A 27750-nucleotide genomic window follows, 5' to 3' on the forward strand; every position below is an offset into this window, starting at 1 on the left:
GCCCTTTTAAAAATTATGCTAAATCTACTCTGCCTGTGCTTTAGAAATGAAAAAAGCCTGGGTGACAGCACAGTTGTTACAACATTGTTTACTGAATATTTTAAGCCCACCATTTTGATCTACTGCTCAGAAAAGAATAGTCTTTTCAAAAGATTACTGCACATTGACAATGCACCTAGTCCCTCAAGACCTCTGATGGAGATGTAGAAGGAGATTGATGTTGTTTTTATGCCTGCTAACACAGCATTCATTCTGCAGCCCATGGATCAAGTAGTAATTTTGACTTTCAAGTCTCATTATTAAAGAAATACATTTGGTAAGGCTATAACTGCCACATATAGTGATTCTTCTGATGGATCTGGACAAAATAAATTGAAAATCATCTGGAAAGAATTCACCCTTTCTAGATGCCATTAAAAACATTCAGGGTTCATGGAAGGAGATCAGATACCAACATTAACAGGAGTTTGGAACTAGTTGATTCCAACCCTCATGGATGACTTTGAGGGGCTCAAGACAGGTGGATGAAATAACAGTAGATGTAGTGGAAATAGCAAGAAAGCTAGAATTAGAAGTGGAGCCTGAAGATGTGTTGGAATTCCTGCAATCTTATGATCAAACTTGAATGGATGAGGAGTTGCTTCTCATGGATGAACAAAGAAAGTGGTTTCTTGAGATGGAATCTGTTTCTATTGAAGATGCTGTGAACATTGTTGAAACGACAACGAAGATTTAGAATATTCCATAAACTTAGTTGATAAAGCAGTGACAAGATTTGAAAAGATTAACTCCAATTTTGAAGTTCTGCTGTGGGTAAAATGCTATCAAATAGCTTTGCATGCTCCAGAGAAATCTTTTGTGAAAGGAAGAGTCAATTGATGGAGCAAACTTAATTGTTTTATTTTTTTATTTTATTTTTTATTTTTTTGAGACAGAGCTTCACTCTTGTTGCCCAGGCTGGAGTGCAATGGCGTGATCTCGGCTTACCACAACCTCCACCTCCCAGGTTTAAGCAATTCCCAGCCTCAGCCTCCCGAGTAGCTGGGATTACAGGCATGCGCCACCACTTGTGGCGAATTTTGTATTTTTAGTAGAGATGGGGTTTCTCCATGGTTGGTCAGGCTGGTCTCAAACTCCCGACTTCAGGTGATCCACTCGCCTTGGCTTCCCAAAGTGCTGGCATTACAGGTGTGAGCCACTGCACCCAGCCCATTGTTGTCTTATTTTAAGGATTTGCCATAGCCACCCCAGCCTCCAGTGACCACCACCCTGATCAGTCAGCAGCCATCAGCATCAGGGCAAGACCCTTCACCAGCGAAAAGATATGTCTCGTTAAAGGCTTGGATGATCGTTAGCATTTTTTTTTAGCAATGAAGTATTTTTAGTTAAGGTATGTACATTGCTTTGTTTTTTGTTTTTTTTTGTTGTTGTTGTTGTGTTCTAGGTATAATGCAATTTCACACCTAATAGACTATAATCTAGTACAAACATAACTTTTTTATGCACTGGGAAACCAAAACATTTATGTGACTCTTTTTATTGCATTATTTGCTTTATTGCAGTGGTCTGGAAGCAATCCTCCAATATCTCTGGGATATGCCTGTGTTTTTTAAAAAAAAATGAAAAGCCTTACTATTTACTGTCATTATTTATAAAAGAAAAAACACTTAGCATCAAACATTGGATATCTTTAGCTTTGTGAACAATTTACTCTGCTGTCATTGGTTTTTTTGTTTTTGTTTTTGCCTAATGACAACATCAGCGGGGGCCTGCACTGGGCCGCGGACCTGTTTGAAAACCTCTCATTAACTCTTGAAGTTCCCTTTCAGCAGGAATATTCCATTTTGGTATTTCTTATAAAATCTGTCTTTAATGGTCATACCTGTTACAGTATTGGTAGTTTTCTCTACGTCACTCCTTTTAAGGCATAAGAGTTCTGACTTTCAAGAGTTCTATTGAGTAACAAACTCACCACTTTCAACTTTTATATGTGTGTGTGTGAGAGAGAGAGAAAGAAAGACAGGGACAGACAGGCATACGTACAGACAGATAATATGTTTACATGATTTACTTCATTCTTCCAAGTGGATGTTTATTTTAGAATTTGGAGTGGCAGGTATTATGTATACTTCTAGCTTTCTTACCTGTCGGATCCTTGGATGGCCGCTACCTATGCATACGAATCACTTGGGGAGTTTTTAAAAATCTCTATGCCTGGGCCAAACCCTCAGAGATACAGTAGTAGTTTCCCTGGAGTGAGGCCAGCATTGGGGTGAGTCAGATATTTAATCAGGATTGAGAACCACTGACCTAGAGCAGTACTGGCTGTAGGAGGCCATGAGTAGCATTGTAACCTCATTAACGAGGCCTTGAACAATAAAGATGTTTTTATAATCCAGTTGGCTGCCTTAAAGCAGGTTCAAGAGTCATGTGGGATGGAATTAGCGTCACGGGTCATGTAGCTCAAGGGTAAGTTTCAGTCCACAGCTTGAACTTCAACCCCTGGCTACAGGTCCTATTAATCCACCCATAAATGAACATAAGTAGGGCTGACTCTGGCTATGATGGTATCCAGATAACTTGTTTTCCACTTCACAGCTTTTCCCTTTTGGCCCCTTCCTTCCATTCACAATAACTGGGACATGAGGCTTCCGGCTCAATGCCCAGTGTTTTTCTCTGTAGCAAGTCTCCTCATCAAAAATGGAAAGAATCTTACATCAGCCATCTATATTTACTAAAAATGCTTTTCAGGTCTCTACTCAAGCAGAAAACATTTTCAGGTTAAAAAAATCTCAAATTAGCTGAAAGTTTTTAAAATAAAATTTGGGGGTGTTAGGGAGAAAGTAGGTAGAAATTTTGAAGGATGGGGGCCTCTGACATCGTCATCAGTAAGGGAAAATAAATTTAGGCTTTGTGTATGATACGGTTTGTCTGTGTCCTCACCTAAAATCTCATCTTGAATTGTAATCCCCATAACCCCCACGTTTCAAGGGCGGGACCAGGTGGAGGTAATTGGATCATGGGGGCAGTTTCCCCTATGCTGTTCTCATGATAGTGAGTGAGCTCTCGAGATCTGATGGTTTTTAAGTGTCTGGCATTTCCCCTACCCACACTTAATTTCTGTCCTGCCGCCCTGTGAAGAGGTGCCTTCCACCATGATTATAAGTTTTCTGAGGTCCCCCCAGCCATGCGGAACTGTGAGTCAATTAAACTTTTTTTCTTTATTACCCAGTCTCAGGTATTTGCTTGTAGCAGTAATGTGAAAATGGACTAATACAGTGTGTAAAGCAAAGAAGAGGGGAGACCTGAGAACTCCCCCCTCCTGAAAGAGAAAGACCTGGTGGCGAGGATCGAGTGCTGTGTGGGGACCTTTGGTGGTAGACACTTGTTTATGGGCTGTCTAGGGGTGGTGGGGCATGGAGGACGCAGACCACAAGGCTGTAATTGCCTGGCCATTAGCACAAGTGTGCTAAACCAGCCCCAGCCCATCTACCCCTCCCACAAGCCCTACTTTCTCTCAGTTTTCCTGAAGTCATAAAACATATTTAGATGCCTTATAAATTATTTCTGCCTTGTGATTCAATTTTGTCATAGGAGTACAATCTTTGATCTGGTATTACTGTTAGCCATGTTTGTGATCTTGCTACATAAAAGGGAAAGTTTACTTATTTTTAAAAATCAGTAACTCTAAGCTCAAGAGTAAAAATGAGAATGATTTTTCAATGTACTTAATAAAGACAAGCTGAGCCTGGGCTACATAGTGAAACCCTGTTTCTATGTATATGTGTGTGTGTGTGTGTGTGTGTGTGTATACACACACATTATATATATTATATGTAAATACACATATACATATATATATACACACACACAAATTAGCTAAGTGTGGTGGCTCACACCTGTAGTTCCAGCTATTTGAGAGGCTGAGGTGGAAGGATCATTTGAGTCCGGGAGATGGAGGTTGCAGTGAGCCAAGACAACTTGGGCAACAGAGCAAGACACTTAAATTTTAAAAAGGTAAAATGAGGCACTGCACACATAAAGCTTAAAAAATTTAGTTCCCTTCTGTTGTAAAGGGTTATAGCCTCCACAGACTCCTATAGACTTGTATTTCCTTTCTATCAGTTGGGGAAACAGCATTATTGGGCAAAGAACATAAACTTTTGAGCTAACCAGATCTAGGTTTGAGTCCCAGTTTCCTAATTTGTTCGTTGTGTTGCCCTGGACAAGTTACTTTGCTTGTCTGTGCTTCAGATTCCTGATGTATAAAATGAGGAGGGAGGTTTATATCTTGAAGGGCTGTTGTGAGAATTAATTGAAGGAACTCTAAAGCTCTGATCATAAGGATTGTCAGGTAGGCACATTTAGCAAGTGCTGGATCATCATTTAAAGACCAGGTCATTAATCTGAAAGCACACAACACAACATGGACACTATCTGTAATTTGCATACTATAAACATTAGTTAATATATGAATTTTATAGATGAAATGAGCATGTATTTATAGGTATATGAATAAAAAGGTTTTATTGTAATTAAATATTCTTAGTTTTAAAATTTATTTACTAAATTGAGTATGATACCAAAAGTATAGGCAACAGAATCAAAATAGATAAACTGGACTTTATCAAAATTAATGACTGTTGTATATCAAATGACTCATCAACAGATTGAAAAGACAACATGGAATGGGAGAAAATATTTCCAAATCATATATCTCATAAGGGATTAATATCTAGAATATATACAATAAAGAACTCTTACAACTCAACAACAACCAAAAAAACTTGATTAAAAAATGGGCTAAGGACTTGAATAGACATTTCTCCAAAGAAGAAAATACATAAACGGCAAAAAACATAAGAAAAGATGCTCAACATCACTGATAATTAGGGAAATGCAAATCCAAACCACAGTGAGATAGCACCTCACACCCATTAGGATGCCTGTTATTAAAAAAACAGAAATTAACATGTGTTGGGGAGAATGTGGAGAAATTGGAACCCTTATACGTTGTTGGTAGGAATGTAAAATGACACAGCCTATGTGGAAAACAATATGGCAGTTTCTCAAAACATTAAACATAGAATTACCATATGATCCAGCAATTCCACTTCTGGGTGTATACCCAAAATAATTGAAAGCAGGGACTTGAATGTATACATGCACACCAATGTTTGTAGCAAAATTATTCACAAGAGTCAAAAGGTGGAAACAGTCCAAGGATCCATTGACAAGTAAACGAGTAAATAAAATATATTGTATGAACATACAATAGAGTATTATTTGGCCTTAATGAAATTCTGATGCATGCCACAACCTGGATAAATCTTGGAGAAGTTATGCTAAGTGATACAAGCCTGATACAAAAGGAAAAATACTATATGGTTCAATTTACATGAGGTACCTAGAGTAGTCAGATTCATAGAGATAGTATAATGGTGGTCTCGCCCTGGGGAGAGGGAGGAATAGGGAATTATTGTTTAATCAGTGCAGAGTTTTTTAGTAGATGAAAAAGTTAGTTATAGAGATGGATGGTAGTGATGGTTGCATAGCAATGAGAAGATACCAGTGCCACTGATCTGTAGACTTAAAAATGGTGAAAATGTACATTTTATGTTGTGTATATTGTACTACAATAAAAAAAATTATTTACTGGGGGAATTTTAGGAAGATGGAGGCCTCAACTTCATCCCAACTCTGTCCAAACTGCTTCCCCAGAAAAGTGAACAAACTTAGGGCACCTGCAGGTTCTCTAGGCATTCTACAATCTCCAGGGAAACAACAGGTTCAGGCTCCATCTCTGTGGCATAAAAAGAACCATCATCAGGAGAAAGCTTGCTACCTGTAGAAGGCAGGATCATTTTGGAGGAGGGAGCCTGGTCAGCCCAGTGAATGTCTGCAGAAAGGGGCAGCACCTGCTTGCTTGCCTCATAAGTACATGGGAAGTCAATGTACTTATGATGTACAATGCTGTACAATGGCAGCATTTCAATTTCAGTTCATTGGAAAAGGGCCAGTTTGCTTAACAGTGTTAATATAATAGAGTCTACATTTGGAAGAAGTGGAATTAGATCCTCTGACTTATCTCCTTCTTTACCCACAAAATTCTAAAGATTAAAAATGTATATTTTCTAAACCTCCACTAAAATAGAAGAAAATATAGGAGCATATTTATGTAATTTGGAGAACATGGATGGGAACTCAGAAGGCAAAGAGGAAAAGATACATATATTATACTCTAAATAAAAAGGGTATGGTAAAAGATGCCATCAGCAAAGTCAAAATCAGAAAACAGACTCTAAAACCATTTACTATTTATAGACGACAAAAGGTTTATATCCCTTTTAAGTAGAGAGCTACAGTGTCATGATAAGAAAAACAAATGAACAACTTAATAAAAATTGGACATCATGCAGAAGAGAAACTATACATGGCTGATAAACATAGGAAAAGATGGCCAGCTTTTTAAAAAGGTCTAGGAAATGTAAATTATAATAGCCATGAGAGTCCATGTTTCTCTCATTGTGTAGAGTCAGCGCTAGTGAGGATGTGGGGAAACAGGTGTGTTTAAGTTGTGCTGCTGGTAACATGAATTTCTATTATCTAATTGATAGTAATTGGGCAATATTGAAATTTAAAATGCTCATGCCCAACATATCTCACTTTTGGGAATCTGTACCGTTAAAATAAATCCCCCAGTAAATAAATATATAGATATAAGCCTATGTATTACTATGAAGCATAGTGGCAAAAAACCTTGGAAATATATTTGAATGCTTATCAGTAAGGGAATTATTGAATAAATTATGCATATGTATGTACATACGGGATGTTGAACATATTGAAAAGGATGTTAGATATCCATGTATCAGCCTGGAGGGAGAGATTTATTAATAATTTTAAAAAGTTGCAGATTGTTAAATATATTTAATATAATTACATTTTAGTTTTTGTTTGTTTTTAAAAAAGACAAAATATCGCTCTGTGATCTCTGTTTATATGAGAGAAAGGTGTTGAAAGGCACATACCAGGCTGTGTGTTAACATTGGGTCCTCAAAGGGGAGATCATTATGCTTTTCATTTTGCATCTCTTTACCACTTTACCATTTTGACTTCCCACAACCAATATGTGTTTATAAGTTAAAACTTACACAATCAACAATTTAGAGAAAATTAACTTGGATTTGTATTTTCTTTGCTATTTCCAACTTTATCCTGTTTCTCAGACTTGTGACTTGTGGGAAGGAGAGGGTTTGAAGTATAAGTTCTGCTAATCTGAGAATTCCTTAATGTATACCTAATTTTGGTGTCACCCTAGTAGTGAATTCTGTGTCAGTAGAGCTTTGTTAGAACTGCAGATTTAGAGCTACAGTAATAACTTAATTTTACATTTTATTCTTTATATGAACTTTCTGTATGTTACGTGGACAATTAATAGGTTGTCTTAAGACACTCAGATGGGAGAGATTGCGTTTCAGAACCTCAAAGCCTAATGTCAGTTAAAAATACACCTAAGATTTTGTTACTTAGGGTTTTATCCTATTCAGTTTTTAATTTGACCATTTGTGTTAGAATTCATTAATAGTACTCATGTCAGCAAGGGAGGTGGTTGTATTTCTAATTACAAATTCTCAGTATAATCTTCATTCCTTCTCAGGAGATTATTTGGTAGCAATTGAAGAGAAAAACAAAGCTACATTTCTACGTGCTTATGTGAACTGGAGAAATAAAAGGACTGAAAACTCTCGTGTGTGTATCCGAATGATTGGGCATAATGTGGAGGCACCCTTCAGCAAAACCTTCAGAGACCAGATGTACATTATTGAAATGCCGCTTTCAGAGGCCCCCTTGTGCATTTCCTGTTGCCCTGTGAAAGGAGACCTTCTCGTTGGCTGCACAAATAAATTAGTCTTATTTAGTTTGAAGTACCAGATCATTAATGAGGAATTCTCACTATTGGACTTTGAACGTTCTTTAATTATACACATAGATAATATCACTCCTGTTGAGATTTCTTTTTGTGTTGGATATGTTGCTGTCATGTCAGACTTAGAAGTCTTAATCGTAAAACTGGAGTCAGGCCCTAAAAATGGAGAGAGAGTTCACCACCATCCACATAAGACCAACAATCGAATGAGACGGACAGAAGAAGGTAAATAATGAATTTGACTTGCTTTCTTGTTTTAGGAATATAGAAAACTTTCACCTTTGGCAGTCTGAAGGTCTGTGGTATATATGGTGCCCGGCCATGTTATTTATAGATTTAGTTATTCCTATTTCATGGGATTTGGGTTTATGATCTGGCTGTCCATATTTTACTCTGTAGCATGTGAATACATTTATCAGTAGAAGTAATGGAACAACCACTGCTCAATGAGGGGCTTCTAGTCCTAGTCCTCAGAGTTACTAGTTGAATGACCTTGGGTTAATAATACCATCTCTGAGTTTCAATATCTTCATGTGTAAAATGGGGATGATAATACCTACCCTGTTGTACTTTATCAGTTGTGGAGATTAAATGAGCAAGCGCTAAGTCTTTTCACAACCATAGTGCCTTGTAAATGTGTGCATATTATAAATAAATAAAATTACTATATGTCTATTTAATTGGTGAAAGGATGTTGTAAAATCTAATTTTCATTTGAGCAGGCTGTTACATTTTATTTTTTAAGGCATCAGTAATGAAATTTCACAGCTTGAGTCCGATGATTTTGTCATCTGCCAGAAGCCCCTGGAACTTCTTGGTGAAAAAAGTGAACAGTCTGGATTATCTGTTACACTGGAGTCTACGGGATTAGCTGATGAAAAAAGAAAATATTCCCACTTTCAGCACCTGCTCTATAGGTATTATAGTGCTTTTTTTTTTTTTTTTTTTAACCGGCATTTTATGTATATATGCCTGCTTAAAGTACATGGAAGTTATATTTTTCCTTTTCTCTGTCCTTTTAAACCCACAGACGTTTTGCTCCTGATATTTCGTCCTATGTCTTGTCTGATGACATCAAGCTACATTCCCTCCAACTGCTGCCCATTTACCAGACTGGTAAGCATGACAGTGCAGGAGTGTGATGGTGCAGCAAGGTGAAAATGCTCTGTCTGGGCTGGAAGTGAAGACCCATGTGGGTAATAGGTTTGGTGGTTTGGTTCTTCCACTGGAGTCTCCTTGTGGCCCTTTAACAAAGTTTTTTTTTTTTTTTTTTTTTTTTTTGAGACTGAATCTCACTCTATTGCCAGTCTGGAGTGCAGTGGTGCGATCTCGGCTCACTGCAACTTCTGCTTCTTGGGTTCAAGTGATTCTCCTGCCTCAGCCTCCCAAGTAGCTGGGACTACAGGTGCCCGCCATCACGCCTGGCTAAATTTTTTTGTATTTTTAGCAGAGACGGGGTTTCACCATGTTGGGCAGGATGGTCTCTATCTCCTGACCTTGTGATCTGCCTGTCTCAGCCTCCCAAAGTGCTAGGATTACAGGCATGAGCCACCGCACCCGACCTTTATTTTATTATTATTTATTATTTTTTTTTCTTGAGACAGAGTTTTGCTCTTATTCTCCAGGCTGGAGTGCAATGGTATGATCTTGGCTCGCTGCAACCTCTGCCTCCCGGGTTCAAGTGATTCTCCTGCCTCAGCCTCCTGAGTAGCTGGGATTATAGGCATGCCCCACCACGCCCAGCTAATTTTGTATTTTTAGTAGAGATGGGGTTTCTTCATGTTGGTCAGGCTGGTCTCGAACTCCCGACCTCAGGTGATCCACCCACCTCGGCCTCCCAAAGTGCTGGGATTACAGGTGTGAGCCACTGTGCCCGGCCCAAAATCCTTAGCAAATACCTGTGAGCACTAGAAAGGGAAGTCATACCTGCTAGGAGAAGCCATGGAGAAGGTGTGACAGACTGAACTCATTTCCCTTTTTGAAATGGCCTCTAGGCCCAAAAAGGAAATTGGAGACCTGTTAGAGCCGAGGTGTGTCTGGGTTCTAGCTAGGTATTTGGCAAAGCTTCTTATGATTGGCTTGTGAATTAGGTGTAAAAATGTGGACTGAATGGAAAATAATTTAGAGCAGTGGTTTTCAACCCTGCCGCACAATGGGCTTACCTGAATGCTTTTTAAGATACTGATACTCAGGCTCTACATGCAAGATATCAGTTACAGGGCCTGGGCATTAGTATTTTTTAAAAGCTCCCCAAGAGTCTAATGGGTACCATGATTGAGAATCACTAATAGGCCTTGCACTCAGTTCTGGCCTGATTAACATCTTTAGATGTTATCTAGAGAAAGATACAAATATTATTCTGATTAAATGTCTTTCTAACCTTCATTTATTTTTTCTTTCTTTTAGTAAATATTTATTGAGTACCTACTATGTTGAGCATTGTGCTGAATACTAGGGAATTAACAGTGAGTGAAAGTGCTTGCTCTTACAGAGCTAATTGTCTAGTGGGGGAAGATGACATTTGAATAACGGCAGACTCACAGTTGTACCCTGAAATGAGTGATCTGTGGCAAACCTCCCTGTGAGAGCCTATAACAAAAGACCCTGACCTCATCTTGAGGTCAGGGAAGGCTTCCTGAGAAAGAGGATCTGAAGGGCGAATTAGACTCACTTGGGAATAGGGTTGGGTTGGTGCAGTGGAGGGGAAGAGAGCCTTCCAGGCAGAAGCAGCAGCAAAGGCTCTGTGGCAGATGGAGGATCACATTTGAGAAACTGAGAGAAGCAAAACTAAGGGGGCGGCAGTGAGACAGGGCTGGAGACCAGACAGGGCCAATAGCCATATTAGAGGGTCAGCTAAAGATCCAGTGAGCTTCCCATAGCACTTGGAATAAAAACTCCAAATCCATTCCATGGTGTATATGACCTTAATTCTGAGCCCATCTTGTCCCACTCTCACCCTGCTTACTATATTCTTCATCCATAGTGGCCTTTCCCTCTTCCTTAGAGACGCCACGTACACGCTTATCTAAGACCTATTATTTGCTCTTCTTGTGCGTAGAGTGTACTCCTCTTAGCCTTGTGTGACTGGTGCATTTAAGTCATTCGGTTCGCAGCTGAAGTGTAACCTGATCACGGAGGACTTCTCTGACCTCTCAATTTAAAATATCCCTTCTCTACTCACACTGGAGTTTACTTGTTTACTCTCCATCCCAATCCCCTTCACTAGAATGAAGGCTCTGTGAAAGCAGTTACATTGTCTTGAACACTGTTGTATCCCTAGAATCTGGAACAGCAGCACTTAGTAGGTACCTGATGAATACTGACTGAATAGACGAATGGATGGGTGATATGTGTTTGAGCTGGGCCCTAATGGATGATAGAGATTTTGGTAAGATATTACATAATGGGAACCAACATTATATGAGGTGTAAAATTGTGTGTATTTGGAGATTTGTGAGCAGTTCTCTTTGGCCAGAGCACAGATGTGTATAAAAAAAGAATAGGGAGAGAAAAACTGGACAGTTGGCTTTCAGCCAAATATGGAGAGTACAGAATTGGACTTCTGCTATTAATTGGTGTCCTTCAAGGGTGTCAGTCAGGGTACTTGTTAAACAACTTTGGTTATGAAAAATTACAGCCACATGTAGATAGAAAATAGGGCAGTGAACCCCCATGTACCCATCAAACAGCTTCAACAGTGTTGCTTCATGCTACATTATTTTGTTGCACATCCCAGAGTTCATACCTTTTCATTCATAAATATTTCAACATATGTCTCTAAAAGGATTCTTTTACTTAAACCCAAAATGCTATTTCACATTATAAAAAATTTGTTGCCGGGTGCGGTGGTTCACGCCTGTAATCCCAGCACTTTGGGAGGCTGAGGTGGGTGGATCACAAGGTTGGGAGTTCAAGACCAGCCTGGCCAATATGGTGAACCCCGTCTCTACTAAAAAAAAAAAAAAAAAAAAAATTAGCCAGGCATGGTGGCGGGCACCTGTAGTCCCAGCTACTTGGAAGGCTGAGGCAGGAGAATCATTTGAACCTGGGAGGTGGAGGTTGCAGTGAGCCGAGATTGCGCCACTGCACTCCAGCCTGGGTGACAGAGTGAGACTCCGTCTCAAAAAATAAGAATAAAAAAAATTTTGTTGATACCACCAGATATCCAGTAAGTGTTCACATTTCTCTAATTGACTAAAAAACTATAATTCATTTGTTTGAATCATATTCCAAATAAAGTTCATACATTGCAATTGATTGCTATGTCTTTTAAGGCTCTTTTAATATCTAGGCTTTCCCTCCTCTCTTTTCTTTGCATCTTATTTAACAAGAAATTAGACTCTTTACTGTAAAATTTCCAACAATCTGAATTTTGCTAATTGAATCCTTACGTGTCATTTAACATGTTTCTCTGTCCACTGTATTTCCATTTGAGTTGGTAGATGGAAATCTATGCTGTTTAGTATGGTAGCCATTAGTCACATGCTGCTGTTAAGCACTTGAAATATGACTAGTCTGAATTGAGATATGGCATAAGTATAAAATACATACTAGATTTTGAAGACTAAGTACGAAAATGTATATAATATTAATTTTTGTGTTTATTGCTTCTTGAAATGATAATATTTTTGATATGTTGGGTTAATACAATATCATTACAATTTTACTTGTTTCTTTTTACTTTTTAAAATGTGATTACTAGAAATCTAGTAATTACAGATGTGGCTCACATATTTCTATCAACATTGCTGGTCTATACTCAGGCTTGCTCAGATTGTTTATTATTCTTATTATTTTGAAACACAAGTAGTGTTGAGCTCTGCCAGTGGACTCTTTTTGTGATGTTAACAACCATTGATGATCATTACTTAGGTCTGTTAATTTAGTAGGGGTTGTGCAATGCTGATATTCTAATTATATTACTCCTTTTTTATTTCTTATCAACATTCTTGTATAAAGAGCAACTTCCCCTTTGCAACTCTTCGGTTACCTGCTGATACAGTTTGCATAGCAAAGTCAATATATGATTATTTCCCCCTTTATTTACTGGTTTCATGGTGTTTTATTTCTTTCATTTTTGCATGCAGGTTCTCTTACGTCTGATGGAAAAAATTTGTCTCAGGAAAAAGAATTGCTGAGTCTCTTTTGCTTTTTCTCCTTACCTCATGTGGGCTATCTCTACATGGTTGTCAAATCTGTTGAATTGATGTCAGTCTACCAGTATCCTGAGAAGTCTCAGCAGGCAGTACTCACGCCACAATTTTTGCACGTCATTACAAGGTACTGTTAGAGGGTCACTTGCTGGCCTGTGAGTCACTTATTTGTTTGTAAATTTTTGAGGTACTGCCTAAATCTGTGAGAATTGTGTGAACTAGCATAGAGTACTATAAATGCATGAGTTACATATCAGTGTAAGTCCGTCTTTTGATGACCCGTACCTGCCTTTTCAATGTCAAAGATTTAGACTCTGGTTTTGTCTTTGTTTTGTTTCCCTGGACTGGATAGGGGTCCCTGTAAGGAAGTATAAGGTTCTTCATAAAGGAAGACTTTCATAGGGAGTTTTAATGAAAAGTCAATGCAGCCAGTCAGGGCGTCTCTTTAAGTTTCTTTTTAGATTTCCTAATTTTTTTTTCTCACTGCTACCATATTTTTCTAGTATAAATTGAGTTATTTATAGTAGTTTAGAACTGTGAAGGGGCCAGAGAGATGATCTTATTCTCTCCCTGATTGGCACAGATAGGGAAGTAGTTACAGAGAGGTTAGAATTGGCCAAAGTCATGTGCTAATTGGTGGCGGATGTGTTGAGTTGCCTTCCCCTATTATGCTGGCATGTAAACTGGGTTCACAAGCAGTAGCTTGATTTCATTTCCTTTTAATCTCAGCAGCATATGATGGTTTTGGTTCTGTTTCCTGTTTTTTGAGCTTAGATTATGTTCAGGGCACTTCCTTGTGCCCTCTGACCATGCAACTGTGAATAAGATACACCAACCACTTTCTAAAGCAGCAATAGAAGAGAAGGTTAGAGAGACATACAAGAGTCACAGACACTAGGAGATTTGCGAAAAATCTCCTAAGACCTCATGAAAGTGCCATTGACATTGGGAGGGGGGAAATTACTTCTGGCTAAGTTGTATGGGGAAGTTGTGGATAGCTGATTGTGTTTGAAGTGAAGCATGAAAGCTAGCTAGAATTTTGGTAGATGAAGATTGAAAGAGATGTGCGTTATAGATTGAAGGAAGACTATAAACAAAAACTGTATCAAGTTTTTAGGAACATCCAAAAATTAATTGCACAGGACAGAGATCCCCCCACCACTGAGTGGTAGTATCACAATCTCTGGCAGATGCTGGAGATTCCAAACTGCATAGAACCAATCTGGACATTCTGATATCCACTCTTAGTGGTTGTACTCCCTTCTCCACCTGATTTCTGACTTAAGGAGAAATGCTGCCAACGGCAGTGTGTTTCTTAAGTGAACAATGTGGAGGTAGCTACTCTTTCCAATGTCCAAAGTGTTGTGTAGTGATGTTCTTTAAATATGAAGACGCTGAAAAGTAGACAGGTGGTGAAAACAGTGCTTGAAAGAGAGCTCAAGGATTTGAAAATTAAACTAAGGACTTTTTTTAAAAGTTTTAACCAGAGAAAGTAATATGATCAGAACATTGCTTTAGGAAAATTAATGGTGGCTGTTGTGGAAGATGGATTGAACATAGATAAATAAGCTATTGGAATAGTTCAGGCAAGGATATTAAGGGGTGGTATTCAGGCAGGGTAGTGTTAATGAAAGGAGAAGGGAGGATGGATGGGAGAGGCTTCAGTGGGAAAGTTAAAAGACTTGTCTGATGGGATAATGGGAATGTAGGAGGCCTGGTTGTCATCTGTTGTTGTTATCTAGGTCAACCCTCAAATATTGACATTAAAAACAGTTAATTAACTTAGAAATTGCTACACAATGATGTATATTTCTGTTCCATTATATGACGGGACAGAAATTGATATTTTTATTCCTTCCTTCTCCCTCCCTTTTTAAAAAAACTAGAAAGTGGGAGAAGTAAAAACGAACTCTTTAAAATAAAAAAATAAAGGACTAAAGCAAACCTAACAGTAATATTAAATTTTAAAAAATGTCCTCATAAAAAAAGGCATTTTGATATTTTTGGTTAGGAGACTTAGCACAGTTTAAGAGGTAGTCAGGCCTCTCTCCATCTGCTGGTGCTTCCACTTCAGCCTCAGCCATCTCTGTCTATCTCTGCAACATTCTAGGAAATGACCTCTGGAGTCCTGACAATAACTAGGACAGTAGCACTACCACTTACAAATCTGGAGTAGAGTTAGCAACCTTGGGAAGTAAACTGAGAGAGAGGGAAGCAAAAAAGCACCTGCAGTGGGACCAGAAGGACAGATGAGAATAGCTATGACCACAAAAACAAATGACCTTTAGATTCTAGAGATAAAAAGGCAGGGTTTCGGCCAGGCGTGGTGGCTCAAGCCTGTAATCTCAGCATTTTGGGAGGCCGAGACAGGCGGATCATGAGGTCAGGAGATTGAGACCACCCTGGCTAACACGGTGAAACCCCGTCTCTACTAAAAATACAAAAAAAAAAAAATTAGCTGGGCGTGGTGGTGGGCACCTGTAGTCTCAGCTACTCGGGAGGCTGAGGCAGGAGAATGGCATGAACCCGGGAGGTGGAGCTTGCAGTGAGCCAAGATCGTGCCACTGCACTCCAGCCTGGGCGACAGAGTGAGACTCTGTCTCAAAAAAAAAAGGCAGGGTCAAGAGACCTGGGATCTAACTGGTTCTACTCTCCAGAGAGGCGGTGGACCAGTCATGAACCTTTCATGCCCCAATCTTTAAAACAAGCTGCTGGACTAGGTAATTCTGAAGATGCCTTCAGATGGTCTCTCATTTTCAATTCGACCATTGAATTTGAGTTTGCACAGTCTGTGTTGTCCAGCATAATCCAGGATGGATTTCATCATGAGGTGGGTGAGGAAGAACAACAGTTAAGAAATGGGTTTTAATCTTGGTTTTGATAGACACCCATCTGTACCTTGGGCAGGTACTGGGGGCATCATTTGTCTGTAAAATGAAGATACTGACCCAGATCCATGGTTCCTAACTAGGGATGCACATCAGAGTCACATACGGAGTTTTGTAGAAATATACACGTCTAGATTCAGCCCCTAGAGATTGTGATTCACTAGGGGTGTTATGGGGACCAGTTGTATATTTTTAAAAACACACCACAGGGATTTTGAGGCATTCTTCTTATTGAGAAGAAGTTTAACTTGGCAATAGTTGACAAATACTTGACTGCCACCCCTGCCATTGCCCTGTTTGCCTGTGAAACCCTCCCTGCTGTGGGTATGTTGGTTCTTGGCCTCACTTTGCTCAGCAGCCTGTGTCTTCCTCCTCAGTAACAACCTGCAGTGTTTCACTGTGCGGTGCAGTGCAGCGGCAGCTCGTGAGGAGGACCCGTACATGGACACCACCCTGAAGGTAAGAACTGGCTTATGAAGACAGTGAAACCTTAAGATCACAAAGGAGCACATGAATACTCGTAGATTTGCTCTCAGACCTAAGCTAGGTAAGAACGAAAGAGCTTAAGGTTGTCTAATGTATTGAATTAGAACTTTTGGATATAAAATAGTGAGGATTTTGTGATTCATGGCTTAGTTGACAGTTTTTAAGATTGCTTTGCGAACATTTCACTCCAAATTGATTTAGTGCCTAGTTTTTAAAGTTTGGTAAAGAATATAAAAAGTGAACTGAGACCAGTTCACAACTATAGTATGCTACAATTTTATTTTTTATTTTTTTAATTTTAACTTTTAATTTTTTCGAGGCAGGGTCTTGCTCTGTCACCCAGGCTGGAGGACAGTGGCACAATCATAGCTCACTGCAGCCTCGAACTCCCAGACTCAAGTGATCCTGCCACCTCAGCCCCTCAAGTAGCTGGGACTACAGGTGTGCACCACCATGCCCTGCTAATTTTTTTTGTATTATTATTATTATTATTATTATTATTATTATTATTATTGCAGAGATGGGTTTTGCCATGTCGCCCAGGCTGGTCTTGAACTTCTGGGCCCAAGTGATCTGCCTGCCTCAGACTCCCAAAATGGTGGGATTACAGGCATGAACCACCATGCCTGGCCCAATTGTATTTTATTAAATGGAAATATTGGTGGCAGTTTTACAGAGCTGTTAATAAAACAGTCCAGAAATCAATATACTTAAGAGCACAAAATTGAATACAATGCATTAAAATGATTTATTTATACTATTAGCTATGCCTGTAATTCTATATTTTATAAGCCTTTGATAACCTTCTGTACTTAATCTAAGAGTTAATGGTTATGGTAGATCAATAATCTCATTTTTAGTGAGAAGTAAAGTGCTTGGTTTCTAAAAAAAAAAAAACGCCTCTTGACCACAGAATAAATGTAGGCATTATTATGTTGAGATTCGGTGTTTTCTGACTTTGAATTTCTGTTCTCAGAAATACACTGATCATTTACATTATATTGATCTATGTTATTTTACTTCTGAAGTATAAGCTATTTGAATTGGATATTTGTTAGGAATATACATGCTGCAAGAAGCTCCCAAATTATCATGCTCTGTGTTTCAAAAATTGGTTTATATCTGTCTGGAAACTGGAATACGTTTTTCCAGAAAAATAAGCCTTCAATAATGATGGTTATCTTAATGAGCCAGCCCCGACTTAGAGCCTAATGTGTCTGAGATACACTTTCACAGTCACTGTCACCCAAACTGTGTCCTATGATAGTGTTTTATGGAAAGCATGGTCTCTGAGTTCCTAGTGACCCTTTTTAATGGCCTGCCTGTGGTTTTTCTGTTGCTGACCAGGCTTACTGCCTGCTGTCAGCCTCTTGGGAAACCAGAACCACAGATTTCCTGTGCCTTTGTTTGTATAAGATACACACATGGCCTTTTTGAGAGATTATTTTAAAATCAGTATTATTTTCTTTGTAAAAATAGAAAAGTAACAGATTAAAAAAATAAAACTTCCATTCTTTGTCCTCTTCTTTCCCCTCCTTGCATTTTCAAACCTCAGAAAGACATAGGCTTATATAGGGGTGATGGTGTAATTTAAAGTACCTAATAGATTGAAGTAGGATCAATGTACATTTAGAAAAAAAAAATTCCATGTATTTTCAGAGTCTTATAAAAGCAGAATGAAGGAACAAGGAAGAGACAAAGGGGAGGGATAAGGAGAGGTGGGCATCTGGTAGAGGTGTGCTGCCCTTGAGGCCAGTGGAGGTAGGAGGCGGAAGGCATAATCACAGCTCATGGTTCCTCCTTTCCTGCGACTCCACCAGTTCTGAAGCCCTAGGTACCAGTTAAACAAGCACACGTGTAGCCCACCTGCTGACTCAGGCTTTGGAGCTGTGATGTCTGAAAAAAGTTTCACAACCTCAAGAGTCTGGTTGAAAGTGCTTGTGGTCTGTCTCCTTTTCCTCTGAGATTCTGACTCCTCAGCACTAACCAAGCCACCTTAACTATTTTTACATGGAGGTAACAATGAAGATGACCTCAGAATCAAAACAGCATGCATGGACAAGAAGGCAGGGTCCTGGCAGCATCATTTTGTGAGCTCCCAGAATAGAGCTCTTCCATTAGTTTTCTTATTCATTCTACTTGAATTAATAGTCCTTTACAAGAGCAAAAGGCTGGCTCCTCTAGTTTATCTGACATGTCCCAGCCTGTCAGCCATTCCAGGCACTATTCATACCTAACAGACTAACAGTCAGGGGCCATTGGAACATACAAGCATTTCTTTCACACACACATCCGCAAAGAAACCATTTTATGTACTCTACAAGCAGTAGAATGTCCTTTCATAGTATCTGGTTTTGCCTTAAAACCCCATTTGGGCGTACCCCCAACCATCCTGCTAGTAGTGGGGGTTTCCCTGGGTGGCAGAGTACCAGCTTCCTCTCCTGGAGGTATCTGTGGAGCCACTCTGTGGGGCACACACACAAGTTCCTGCAGCTGTGGGACCCTCTCCGCATTTATTCAATCAATCAATAACTGAGTTTGTTGGCTGAGTAGCTCTATAGAATACACTATTGGTTACATAGGTTTAAATAACCTCCTCTGTTAAGAATAGGAATTTGGGTTGGTTTTTTGTTTGTTTGTTTGTTTGTTTTTTAGTGGTGGTGGGTATGGGATGGTGGCAGCAGAAGAGATTTTATCAAATAAACTGACTGATTTTTGAAGATTGAAGTGCATGTACCTTTATTTCTTGCTTAAATGTGTGATTTTCCTTTACTAGGCTTGCCCACCTGTTAGTATGGATGTCTGTGCTTTAAGAATACAGCTTTTCATAGGCTTGAAAGCCATCTGTCACTTTAAAAACCACATCATACTTTTGACTAAAGCAGAACCTGAGGCCATTCCAGAGAGAAGACAGTCACCCAAGAGGCTTCTGTAAGCATCCGCTTGCCCCAGGCATTCCTGCCAGTTTCTGGAATGAGTTGTAACTGGTATATTTTGTGTTTATCTTTTTTCAAATCATAACTTAGAATGATCAAATGGCTTTTTTATGGTGGTCTTTTTCCAGAGAAAGAAAAGAAGTTTCTAACAATCTCTGTAATACACTTTATAACTGACCTGGGAACTTTTAGGAGAAAATGGATTATAAAATAGTTTCAGTAAAAATCAAAGGTGTTTTAGATTAGTTAAAGGACATGCTTTTCTGTGTAATTAATGGGAAAGACTGAGCCTATAATGCTAATTGAAACTACAGGACTTTTTACTGTCTTTCTTCTTTGACCCTTTCAGTAGTTACATTTTTATCTAAAATTATTTTCTGATATTATGAAAGAAATTAATAATGTATGTCTTACCTTAAAGCACATTTATGATCTATAGACATGTGCTGATCTATCTGAAAATAAAGTTGTACTTTGATAACATTCATCTCTTGTTATCTGTTAGGTTTCTGCTTTCCCATTGTTTAGAATAGAATGCTTAATTCCAGACTAGTTATGCTTCTATTTGATGTTTTCCTACTTAGTGGTAGAGAATGCAATCTAATTTCTCTAAGGAAAATTTAATCAAGAAAGAAATCTCTTCAGGGAGTGAAGCATATAGTGTATTTCATATCAAACATAGGTTATTTTTAACATAGATTTTTACTTTTCAAATTGTTAGTGGCTGCGCTTTGTTGCATCAACAGGAATCAGAGGTTGACTTTGGTAACTGATCACTTTGACTGTACACAGAGTGGTCTGGAGCTGACTGATCCTAAAAGCTTTCTGGCGAGAGGAAAAGCAGTTTGTAGTCTTGCACATTTGACATTCTAATAGTATAATTTTTTAAATGATCTTTTAAAGATTCTAATTCATTTGAAAATTCATTTGATAAACAATTTTAAAAGATTGTACACTAAAGAAAATGTATCACATAGTGAAAGCAAGAGATAAGATAGTGCTTTAAGCAGACTTAACAGTTTTATGTGTCTTCATCATATTCTCAGCAGCCATGATGTTGCTTCTGCTTAGATTTGTGGCTTAGGTCATGCTAGACTCATGAAAGTCAAATGCAGAAAAGAGCCTGGGCATAGGGACTTCTGCAGTCAAGGATCTTTTCCTTTTGATGGGACTTGCCTGTTCTTTGAACTTATTGCTCATTTGAGAATACTTGCGGAGTGAATTGGAAGCAGTTGGTTTATCATTACATGAAAATTACAATATTAAATGCAGTTAGCCTATGTAGTATTGTGAACTAATATTCCATAAAAATAGAGTGTACAGTTAATCACTGAAGAAAATAGTAAATGAAAATGATTTTATAGTTATTTTATATCCAATATTTACCATTTACAACTACCATTTATTAATGATGTCATTTTAAAATTCTTGTCCTTTGTTTTGCTTTTAGTTCTAGAAAAGATACCAGTGTTAAAATCAAAATACCTCCTGTAGCTGAGGCTGGGTGGAATTTGTATATTGTGAATACGATCTCACCAGTGCAACTGTACAAAGAGATGGTACTCTTTTCAAACTTCTGATTCTTGTTTGTAGATATTTAGAGTGAAATTAATGATCAGAAATTGATTCTAATTATCATACATTCAAGATGCCACAGCCATTCAGCTTCCTGGCTCTGTCTGACAGTGGAATGTGTATCTCTCTCTGCCTCCTCATTGTTACAGCTTCTGACATCCGAGGAACCAGTAGAAATTCCCTTCACTAGCATAAGACTACCTTATTCATACCTATTCTCCTAAGAAGATCGATTGGCCAATCTAAACATAGTCTTTGACCTTAATTTGAACTCTAGCAAAGATAGCTAAGAAATGGAGCAAATAAACAAATAAATAAATAAATAAATAAATAAATAAATAAATAAATAAATCTAGGATTATGTATCCCTGTCCCACTCTTCTTATTTAGAAATGTTAGCAGATTGTCCCAGGGCACCACAGCTACTGCAGCATTGTCCTGGGGGGAGGGACCCAGAGGGAGCATCCTTACTGATCTAAGAGTGACAGCTTCCTACTCATCCCTGGCAATTATTTTAACTCTTTATTTTGAAACAATTTCAAACTTACAGAAAAATTGCAAGAATAAGTATATTCTTCCCAACCCCTTGGGAGGCTGAGGCAGGTGGGTTGCTTGAGGCCAGGAGTTCGAGACTAGCCTGGGTAACATAGTGAGATCCCATCTGTACAAAAGATAAAAAAATTAGCCAGTTGTGGTGGCACATACCTGTAGTCCTAGCTACTTGGGAAGCTAAGATGGGAAGATCGCTTGAGCCCAGGAGTTCAAGGCCACAATGAGCTATGGTCGTACCATTGCACTCCAGCTTGGGTGACACAGCAAGACCCTGACTGTTTTGACTCTTTTTTAAAAAAGAAGAATATTCTATATATTCCCATTCCCCACACAGATTTCTCCACAGTCAACATTTTACCCTATTTGCTTCTCTCTCTCTCTCTCTTTTATGTACTCTGTGCTTTCTGTGCACACACATACACATACACTGTTTTCTGATTCTTCTTCGGGAGGTAAACTGCATACATCAGTCTTTTGCCCCTAAGTACTTCAGCGTATATTTTCTAAGAATAAGGATACTCTCTTGCATACCACAATACAGTAGTATGCTTTAATAAATTTAACATTGACACAGTGCTTTATCTGGTTTATGGTTCATAGTCTAATTTTGTCAACTGACCCAATGGCTTAATAGCATTTCCCTTTCTCCAGTTCAAGACCCAGTCTAGGATCAGGTAGTGTGTTTAACTATGATGTCTCTTTAGCCTCCTTTGAATCTGGAATATTTCTATAGCCTTTCATTATATTTTATGACATGAGCATTTTTGAAAAATATAGTTTTCCCCTCTACTTTTTTTTTGAGAGTATTCCTTATTTAGGGTTTGCTTTTTTTTTTAATCCTTAGATTCAGATTATGCATTTTCAGCCAGAATATTGCATAGATGATTTTTGTGTTAAGGGTATCACATCTGGAGGCACATGCTGTTCATCTGCCCCTCTTTGGTGATGTTAATTTTTGAACATCAGGTCAAGGTGTTGCCTGATTTGTCCCTGCCAATAATTTAATGCCAATTATTATATTAGCTGTGCCCTGTCTTTTCAGTCTTGCTTAATTGAAAGTCTTCATTTAGGTGATTTGACTGCTAGAGTCTGAATATATTGATTGAGTCAGATTAGCTAGTGATAATTTTCATGAGCCCTCTATGAGTTATGGAAATAGATGTAGTAGAGCCTAAACTTACCAATCAAAACTAAAATAAGGGAAGAATACTCAGTCTAAATTTGAGAAAGAATTAAATCACAATTTTTTTAAGTTTATTTCAAATATTAACATGTTCACTAGTCTTATCGAGATGAAATTGTTGCTAAGTTTACAGTATTATTAGTATTATAGGATTATTTGGACCTGTCTAATGATTAGAGCTGTTTAACAAGGTATTATTTATAATCATGTATGTATTAAACTGGCTCATAGATGGTGGGAAAAAAGCCCTTCAGCTAAGCCCTTGTCAGAATGGTAAATAGCCATTTTGTTTACTTTTAGGGTTTAATATGTCCAAATGTTAACTTTACTGACAAAATATATAAATGTTTTTAAGAACTTAGGAACTTTTGAGAGTCTCTCTTCAGCAACATTAGTGTTTGTCTTTTTTGTTTAGATAGCCTATAGCAATACCTATAAGACTGTCAAAACCCAGAGCTGCATTCACCTTCTCAGTGAGGCTCATCTGTTAGTGCGAGCTGCCCTGATGGATGCCAGTCAGCTGGAACCTGGAGAGAAGGCAGAGCTTTTGGAAGCATTTAAGGAAAGCTGTGGCCACCTTGGGGACTGTTACAGCAGGTGGGTGACACCTCTTGGAACCTTGTTACAGAAGTCATCTTGAATTTTGGGTGCACTTGTTAGCTTTTCCATCTCTGGTAGTTACCTGATAAATGGGGAGGTGGTTCATTTATTCACTTCTTCCACAAGCATTTGTTGAGCACATACTCTGTTAGGTACTGTGCTAGGCTTAAACATACAAAAATGAATGTGACCCATTTCCTGCTCTCAAGGAGTCACAGTTTAGAAGATGAGCAGTAAGTCTCAAGTTTGTGATTTTCCCACCATTTAACTTAGGACTTTGACATTTTTCTCAGGCTTTGAAAATCCCTGACATTAAAAACATATATTTTGTTAGTAGACTTGGACATATTAAACCCTAAAAGTAAACAAAGTGGTTATTTTCCATTCTGACAAGGGCTTAGCTGAAGGGCTTTTTTCCCACCATCTATGAGTCAGTTTAATACATACATGATTATAAATACTACCTTGTTAAACAGCTCTAATCATTAGAGAGGTATGACTAGTTTATTGTTTGCTAGCTTAAGGGAGAGCTGCCAGTTGGACAGTCTGTGATTTTGATCTTAGTAGTCAGTGCTTTTATGATGTCAGAAAGGGACACTGGTATGAATAATGTTTTTATTTTTGAGAGTAATGTTTACAAATTTTTTTGCATATGATTGTTTTCAGACTTACTTGATCCACATGAATGGTTAAAAATTAATAAAACAGACTTTTCCTCCTATGAACACCATTATTTTAGAGTCCGATCATGAATATTAGAATTAACTTAAATTGTTGTTTTTGTTTCTGTTATGAGCAGGCAAAAAGAAACTGCATTAATTAGAAATTTGGAAGATAAAACTTAAAGAGTTTGTTTCAGTTACTAATGGCAGTAGAAAGGCATTTTGGAATTTCTATCTTCTGGAAAGCCTGATATATTCTGTTATAGAATGTGTTAGATATCCAGATTTAAAAATTCCAAATTTGACTAGGCATGGTGGCTTACACCTGGAATCCCAGCACTTTGGGAGGCTGAGGTAGGATAATCACTTGAGGTCAGGAGTTTGAGATCAGTCTGGGCAACATAGTGAGACCCCATCTTTAAAAAAGTGACAAATTTGAGGTTTTTCATTTCCTTCCCTTTAGGCTTGACTCCCAGCATTCTCATCTCACCTTGCCATACTATAAGATGTCTGGTTTGTCTATGGCTGAAGTTCTGGCCCGAATGGACTGGACAGTAGAGGATGGATTACAGAAATACGAGAGAGGATTAATCTTTTACATTAATCATTCACTTTATGAAAACCTGGATGAAGAATTAAGTGAAGTGATTATAGTTTTCTGTTTTATATCTAATATTTTTAACATTTCATTTCAATGGTTTATTTTATGTAGTACTGTTTAGAAATCAGATTCCAAATATTTTTCTTCTTTGATACTCTTTTTCTAAAAAAGTAATGTGACCTTTTCTTCATTAATGAAGCTAGAATTATAGCTTGGAAAAGAACTTATGGGTAATCTTCTCATACTTTCTCATTATACAGACAGGGACATGTGGTCTGTTGTAGTCTCAACACCTGCCCAGTGACAGTAGCATGTCCTCAGTAGAGCTACACAGAATGCGGGCCTTGCCTTCCATCTTCTCATCTGCAGTCCTTCCCACAACCCTAATTGTCCCTTACTCCTTGTGTCCTAAACTTCACTTGTAAAACTCTGACCTTAGGCCAGTGACCTAACGACATTATTAAGGATTATTTTTAGGGCTGGGCACAGTGGCTAATATCTGTAATTCCAACACTTTGGGAGGTTGAGGTGGGAGTATCACTTGAAGCCAGAAGTTTGAGACCAGCCTAGGCAATATAGCAAGATCCCATTTCTACAGAAAATTAAAAAATTAGCTGGGCTTGGTGGCATACACCTGTAGTTCCAGCTACTCAGGAGGCTGAGGCAGGAGGATCGCTTGAGCCCAGGAGTTTGCGGCTACAGTGAGCCACAATTATACCACTGCATTCCAGGCTGGGCAATACAGAAAAACACTGCCTTAGAGAGAGAGAGAAAAGAAAAGATAACCCCTCATGTATTTTATACATGGTTGGATGCAAATATGCCACATTAGAAATTGTGGTATCAAATATTTTAAGGTTTTGAAATGAAATGTTCTCATACAAATTACTTAATTGGGTATATTTTGAACTAAATAGTAGTTTTTATGATGGATTTATATTGTCATTCAATCAAATGTTTATTTTCTTCTTCTGAAGTGTTAAAATTAGAAACACTGGTCATAACCTGGTACATATTTTCATTGCTTTTTCTTCCTTATAATCAGCAAAGAGATCACTTCAGGTTATCTCAGGCCTCCCATGTATTAGTATCAGTTTTGTCTTTTTAAAATTAAAACATTATACTATAATTTTATCTTACTTGGAATGTTTGTGTCTTGGCTTTTTGCGCATATGTTTTGCTGATTTTGTTGCTTTCTTCTGGCTGACTGACCTTTTATTCCTTTTATTCCTTCATGCTCACCAAAGGAATTAGCAGCAAAAGTGGTTCAGATGTTTTATGTGGCTGAGCCAAAGCAAGTGCCCCATATTCTCTGTAGTCCTTCTATGAAGAATATTAATCCTTTAACTGCCATGAGCTATCTAAGGAAGCTGGATACTTCTGGGTTTTCATCGATCTTAGTGACATTGACCAAGGCAGCAGTGGCTCTGAAAATGGGAGATCTGGACATGCACAGAAATGAAATGAAAAGCCATTCAGAGGTATGGAGCCCTGCCCAGTGCTAACAGAAGGCTGAAATAGGACCTGGTATTCTTGAAGTGTTTAGCTGTCTTCTGGCTTCTTTCTGGCTCATATATTCTTGGTTGTAATGGAAAACAGACAGTATTAGAAACAAAGTGATCCAAATGGGACTTCAGATCTGGCAAATGAAAAATAAATAAGACTGATAAATGACAGCAGTGGATATCCAAAGACTTCAACTTAGTGTCAAGTGTGTTCAGAGCACTGAGCTTGGTACTGAAGAACAGGCTCTGCTCTGAGGGGATGATGTGATCTGGCATGAGGGATATGATGTGTGCACTGGAAAAGCACAGAGTAATATGTATTTAAGAACAGCAAAGGGGATATTAGCCATGAGCTTTAGGAGTCTAGTAGTTGCAGAAATAGCCCCCACTTGGGAAAATCCCAGATAACTTTATGGAGGATTGGACATTTGAATGGTGTACCAAGAAACACAGACTTTCCCTTGTAAAAGAGGTCATTTAGGGACACTACCAAAGGTGTTAATCATTTAAGGGAAGAAAATAAGAAGTAGTGTAATTGAACACTTATTATTTACCAGGCCTATTCTAAGCTCCTTGCATATATTATTTAATTCTTAATAATGCTATAAGGTAGGAGTATTATACAAATGAGGGAATTAAGACACAGAGAGGTTAAGTAACTCATCAGGGTCACACAGCTGTTAAGTGGTAGAACCAGAATTGAACCGGGCAGCCTGACTTCAGAAAACTGTGCTCCTGCACTGTTTTCTTGCCAGACTGGCCAAAGCCCACAGTATGACTTGGGTTGCTAAAAAAGGAAGAACGTAAGTGCTTTATCACTGTACAAATGACATGCTTTGTTATGATGAGGAGAGCAAGTCAACATCGGGATGTCTTCCGTTTTGAAGAGTAGAATTCTAGAAAAATGAATTTTCTCTTCATAATTTCGAAAAAACTTAAGATATATTAGTTATCACTTGGTATTTATGGGAGATTGGTTTCAGAACCTTCTACAGTTACCAAAATCCACAGAAGCTAAAGTTGCTATGTAAAGTGGCATAGTATTTGCATATAACCTATCTACTTTCTCCAATATACTTCAAATCATCTCTATATTACTTATAATACCTAATATAATGTCAGCTGCTATGTACATAGTTGTTAATACTGCATTGTTTAGGGAATAATAATTAAAAAAAATCTGTACATGTTCAGAACAGAGGCAGTTTCCCACCGCCCCCCCCCACCTTTTTTTTTTTTTTTGAGAGCCTCATTCTGTAGCCCAGGCTGGAGTGCGGTGGCGCAATCTCAGCTTACTGCAACCTCCACCTCCCAGGTTCAAACGATTCTCCTGCCTCAGCCTCCCAAGTAGCTGGGATTACAGGTGTGCACCACCATGCTTGACTAATTTTTGTATTTTTAGTAGAGACGGGGTTTTACCGTGTTGGCCAGGCTGGTCTCGAACTCCTGACCTCAAGTGATCTGCCCTCCTCGGCCTTCCAAAGTGTTGGGATTACAGGTGTGAGCTACTGCGCTCAGCCATCCCGAATATTTTTGATCTGTGGTTGGTTGAATCCATGGATGTGGAACCCACGAATACAGAAAATTGACTGCATTTTCAAATCAAGTAGATTTAAATATAAAGCTCTCTACAAAAAATAGGACACCTTGATGCTTAGTTAGTTAAATGTTAGTAACTT

The 27750-nt window shown here is 38.4% G+C and overlaps 1 protein-coding gene across 4 annotated transcripts in view; it reads left to right on the forward strand.

Moving 5' to 3' along the window:
* HPS3 (HPS3 biogenesis of lysosomal organelles complex 2 subunit 1) overlaps positions 1–27750 on the forward strand; it is a 41535-nt gene that overhangs the window by 2790 nt on the left and 10995 nt on the right. For all 4 annotated transcript variants that reach the window (XR_008523964.2, XR_008523963.2, XM_002814160.5 and 1 more), the window contains exons 2-11: positions 7661–8155; positions 8676–8847; positions 8961–9046; positions 13018–13210; positions 16349–16430; positions 19234–19388; positions 20844–20952; positions 23119–23300; positions 24429–24609; positions 25814–26047. Coding sequence is in view for 2 of the 4 variants with exons in the window: in XM_002814160.5 (XP_002814206.2) it covers positions 7661–8155; positions 8676–8847; positions 8961–9046; positions 13018–13210; positions 16349–16430; positions 19234–19388; positions 20844–20952; positions 23119–23300; positions 24429–24609; positions 25814–26047 (1889 nt within the window). In the remaining 2 variants the exon portion in view is untranslated. The remainder of the gene's footprint in view (positions 1–7660; positions 8156–8675; positions 8848–8960; positions 9047–13017; positions 13211–16348; positions 16431–19233; positions 19389–20843; positions 20953–23118; positions 23301–24428; positions 24610–25813; positions 26048–27750) is intronic.

Source organism: Pongo abelii, chromosome 2 (genome assembly GCF_028885655.2).
Source record: "Pongo abelii isolate AG06213 chromosome 2, NHGRI_mPonAbe1-v2.0_pri, whole genome shotgun sequence".
NCBI lineage: Eukaryota > Metazoa > Chordata > Mammalia > Primates > Hominidae > Pongo > Pongo abelii.